At 29.0% G+C, this 5,416-nt stretch overlaps 1 protein-coding gene across 1 annotated transcript; it reads right to left on the bottom strand.

The window, feature by feature from the left end:
• Positions 1–1,196: 1,196 nt before the first annotated feature.
• On the bottom strand, positions 1,197–2,766 carry LOC107024644 (anthocyanidin 3-O-glucosyltransferase 2-like). Its single transcript, XM_015225637.2, has one exon. It carries the CDS (start codon positions 2,704–2,706, stop codon positions 1,249–1,251), a length of 1,458 nt encoding a protein of 485 aa, XP_015081123.1. The 5' UTR covers positions 2,707–2,766; the 3' UTR covers positions 1,197–1,248.
• Positions 2,767–5,416: the final 2,650 nt, after the last annotated feature.

Genomic DNA, 5,416 nt, shown 5'->3' with positions numbered 1-5,416 from the left:
ACACTGAGTCAGTTTCTTCATCAACCTAAACAATCTCATCTCAGTGCTGCACTTAAGGTTGTAAAATATGTCAAGGGACAAGCAGGACTAGGTGTATTATTATCCAGCAAGAACAACAAACAGTTAAAGGTCTATTGTGATTCAGATTGGGGAGCTTGTTTACACACCAGAAGATCTGTTACTGGATTCATAGTTAAGCTGGGAGATTCACTAATATCATGGAAATCAAAGAAACAAGGAACTATATCTAGAAGTTCAGCTGAAGCTGAGTATAGAAGCATGGCAAGTGCTGTTGCTGAAGTAGTTTGGATAACAAAATTATTCAAGGAACTTGGAGCTGATGTAGTAACACCAGCCATCATTTATAGTGATAGCAAGTCAGCTATACAAATTGCTGCCAATCCAGTATTACATGAGAGAACTAAGCATATAGAATTGGATTGTCATTTCATAAGAGAGAAAATTCAGAATGGTCTAATTCAAACTGAATATCTGCATACCAAAGAGCAAGAGGCTGATATACTAACTAAAGGTCTCAACAAGTTTCAACATGAATACTTATTATCCAAGTTTGGAGTATTGAATCTGTTCACTCCTACAAACTTGAGGGGGAGTATTAAAGATGGCATTACTTAGTTAGTTGAGGTTCATTATGTAATTAGTAGAAATTAGAGGAGTAGTTAGCAAATAGGTGGTTAAAGTAGTTACAAAATATTCTTCCCTTCTTGTATAAATACTAACTAAACATGTTAGTTACAGGTAAAAAAGAGTTAACAATTTATAGAATACAAAGATGAGTTTCTTCTTCTTCTAATCTTCATCTGAGAATCTGCACATTGCAGATTACTCCATTTCTCAAAGCTTTCAAAAAGGTAGTCAACAATGACGATAATTGATAATAGCGAAAAAGGTAGTCTATAATGACGATAATTGATAATAGCGAACAGTAACGATGATGATGATAGGTGATAATAGTTAATGATAATTTAACAAAAATCGATTGAAAAAAAGAAATTAATAAACTAATCATCTTTATAATCTTTAATAGAAATCCAAATAATACTAAAAACTTTATTTAACTTTGCGAATTTAGATCCATTAGGTGATTTAAACATAAAAATGTACACTTAATAATTAAGATTATGAAAACCAACGAACTTATGAAGCATTATAAAGCTCGACTTAAATATCTACTTAAAGGAAAAGCAATTTTAGATTATACTAACTCCATGCTATCATATTCTTATCTCATGAGCTAGCTTTTGGGGTTGAATTAGTCTCGAGTATCGTATTTTTACGTACTCTACTCTGGTCCTTAAACTCATTGATCAAACTCTCAAGAAAACAGTAAGATGATCCACCTTCTAACAAGGTCTTCCTGCTTTTCTCTTTCAATTCTTCCATTTTCTTTCTGATACCATTCTTCTCCTCTTTACCATCAAACATCAGTCTCCTTATGGCACACTCTATCTCCTCTGCTGTGACCAAAACCGGACTCTCACTCCGATACTCCATCTTTATATCTACGGCTATCTCTAAATCAACCACCATTTCGAAAGCATTTACTTGCTGCTCTGCATACATAGGCCATGTTGCTATCGGAACTCCAAACCACAAGCTTTCTAGTATCGAATTCCAACCACAATGCGTTATGAATCCTCCAATCGATCTATGAGATAGCACCGCCACTTGAGGTGCCCATCCAATCACTTTCCCTCTATTCATACTTGTTGTCAAGAAACCATCTGGCAACACTTGCTCCGGATGTGCAACATCGTCCGAAGCACCTATTTCACCCTTGCCCTGCGGCTGCCGTAATGACCACAAGAAACGGCAGCCGCTGTGGTCAAGAGCTACTGCAATTTCCTTGAGCTGTTCCTCGTCAAAAGAACCGTAGCTCCCGAAACAGAGGAACAATACAGAAGAATCTTGTTGCTCATCTAACCAGCTGTTAATACTCTCATCCGGCTCTTGATTCAAGTTGATTATAGGCCCAATTGGGTATAAAACCGGAGCCCCATCATCATTATCAAGGGTATTAATCGAATGAAGCTCGAACTCAACAAAAGTATTAATTATAATCCCTTTCACTTTTCGTAACATTCGAGCAGTAGACAGAGGTAGATGCAATCTGCCAATCTTATCCAACATGGCATTGGGCAAAACCTTAGCTGGAAGAGGATGGATATAAGTCGAAACAGGAAGTAACGTATCCGAGTTTTTAAAATCGGAGATGTCTTGATTGTGTTCATCTTTAAGTATCTGTGCATAAAACATAAGACCAAGAAAAGCAGCACTAGAAGTAAAAAACACATAGCTTGGTAAACCAAGCTCTGTTGCTACTTGAATCATTTTGTCACTAAACATGTCAACCACCACACCAACAAGACTAGTTGTCATGAAGTTTTGTATTATTGCATTTCTTACCAGCTCCTTCGAATTATTGAAGGTCTCCACAAGAAGAGTTTCTCGATTTGAAAGATGATTAGTTTGAGTTTTTGGAGAAGAAAGGTGCAAGAATTGCAGGCGTTGATTCGACTGATTTGTATAGGTATGAACTCGGGTTTCAATTGGAAGATCAATGACGAAGAAAATAATTGAAAGCCAATTGGCTCTGCTGATGAGTAATTTGCCAATTTCAATAGCAGCAACGAGGTGACCCATTCCTGGCCCTGGAATGAAAACTAGCTGCTTAGTGTTCTCCATGTTTCTTACAGATCGATCTAGCACAATAAGGATTTTTTTCACTAAAAATTTGTATAGTAATAAAAAGGAAAAATTACATAAATTAATACATTTTAAAAAATAATTACTGATTTTAGCGATACTTTTTGTTTATTACCATTTATAGCAATGCTTTGTTAAATTTGTAATATGTATTAAAAGTGAATTATGTATGCAATATATATGAATTATAATTGTTTTTTGAAATATATTATCTTTGTTTGGTAAAAAAATTGTCACATTGTATTATAAGTGTATTAAAATGTGTGATAAATATATTATTCATTATTAAAATTTGTATTATATGTGAATAATAAATTGTTCTTTGTAATATGTATTAAACTTGTATTATAAATGAATTAAAAGTGATCAAGTGAGGTAAAAATATTATTGCTATAAATGGTAAATATTTTTTTATTATAGTATATTTATGTAAGTTTCCCTAATAAAAATATGTTTTTATTAAAAAAAACTTCAAACTTTATATTAATAATATACCTAAACATAAAGGCTAAAAGTGTTGTTGTCATTCAATTACGACCTCCATTTGGTGTCGTGGATTCATTGGCAGCCAAGTGTAATCAACGAAAGCAGATAACCACAAAATGGCTAGTATCTTTATTGCTCAATAATACATTTAAACTGTCATTTTAATTTTAATTTGCCGGTTCAAATTACAAAATTAAAAGGTATTTCAACATATTTAATATAACTTTAGTAATTGTAATTTTCTTTAATTTAGTATGAAATAAAATTGATTTGTTATTTTTAAACGAGGGAATTTATAATATAATTTTACTTTTAAATATATTATATATGTTATAAATAATAATAAATATATATTATAGGATCGATTACTTGAGTGGATTCTTTTCAAAAATAATTAGGCATTTTAAATATATTTTTAATTATTATTATTTATAGCAATATATGATAATATTATGTATTTAATTAAATTGTGTCTCTCGCTTTTTTTTTCTTTTTCTGTCGCTCTTTTTCTCCCCCCACTTTTTCGCTCTATTTTTCTGTCTCTCTCACGCTCTTTCTTCCTCTTTTCTTTTTACCCACTTTTATTATGAGCACTTTTTTGATCTCTCAAAAAAGAGAAGCAACTAAATTGAATGCAAAATGTGGCAGACAAAAGAACATCTTATTATCTGTAAATTGAGTAAAATTTGTATCAATATTGAATTAAACAAATAAATTAATAGTAACAAATCAATAAATAAATTGTAATACAATCTTTTATAAAAAGTGTATAAAACAAATATTAAAGTTGAATTAAAAGAGAGAATTAATCACGAATAAAAAACGTGTCTAATGAAAGACCAAGCGTTAATCTATAGATTGAATTAAACTTGAATCAATAATAAATTAAACAAGTAATCTAATAGTAACAAATCAACCAATAAACTGCAAAATGTATTAAATTTGCATTAAAAGTGTATTACACAAATACTAAAATTGAATTAGAAAAGAGAATTAAACATGAATGAAAAAAATGTAACTAATGAAAGACGAGACAATGATTTATAGAGTGAATTAAACTTGTATTAATAACAAATTAAATAACTAATCTAATAGTGACGAATAACAAACTACAAAATGAATTAGATTTGCATTAAAAGTGTATTACACAATATTAAAGTTGAATTAGAAGATAAAATTAAGAATAAATGAAAACTTAACTAACGAAAGACATAACAATAATCTATAGACTGAATCAAACTTGTATTACTCTTGAATATAATTTATTGTTTATGATTTTAATACAATTTTAATACAACTTTAATACATTGTGATATGGTTTCATAAAATTAACGTTTTTTGACTATCAATCTAATATTTCTCCTAAAATCACTTATAAACTTAATTAAAACCTCTTAAAATTAAGATATAATCTCCAAATGATATTTTCAATTATTTGTGAGAACAATCTATCAAAACTACTCACAAATTCGTAAAATTCAAATAATAAATTTAATATTTGAAGCTTTATAATAACCATCATTGGTGAATTCTTGCTGTTTTAATTTTATATATTTGAAATTTCTGCTTGAAAATATAATTTTGTGTAAATTTTCAATCTTTAATTTTTGTTATTTTTCTTGTCTTGTTTCTAAATAAAAATAAAAAAATATGGACAAAAACTAATTTAAGAATAGTTATATGAATGAAATTTTAAAGAAGAAGAAGAACAAAAAGAAAAAAGATAAAGATACAAAGAAAGAGACGAAAAAAAAGAAAATAAACGGAAGAAGAGAAGTAAGCTGAAAATGCATGCAAAGAAAGAGGACAACACAGGTACAATTTGTTTAATATAAAAAATTGTTATATTTATTTAAAAAATTAATATTAACAGATGATAAATATTTTTTTAATGTAACATAATTATATGATTTTCCCTATAAACAAGCGTTTTCCTATAAAATGGACAATACCCTTTCAATGTAAACACCACCAAAATATAGTAAAGAAAATATTATTCTCTTATTATTTTTATTGCTCTATCACTTTCTCTTCTTTATTTAGTATATTATTAATATTTCTTAATATGTTATCAGCATAAAATTTTAATTTTTTTTAAATTGATTTAATTCTATTGCAGATATGACAAACACATGAATCATACATATATTTTTATTTTTATGTTAATTCTAATTCACTTACTTTTCACTCAATCATCATTTAT

The sequence above is a fragment of the Solanum pennellii genome, chromosome 7 (assembly GCF_001406875.1).
Source record: "Solanum pennellii chromosome 7, SPENNV200".
Taxonomy (NCBI): domain Eukaryota; kingdom Viridiplantae; phylum Streptophyta; class Magnoliopsida; order Solanales; family Solanaceae; genus Solanum; species Solanum pennellii.
Note: the sequence above shows the minus strand (reverse complement) of the source record. Positions and strands in the feature narration are given on the sequence as shown.

What these genes read in the sequence shown, in the direction of transcription:
- LOC107024644 (XM_015225637.2), bottom strand. Translation starts at nt 2,706, where the DNA reads ATGGAGAACACTAAGCAGCTAGTTTTCATTCCAGGGCCAGGAATGGGT.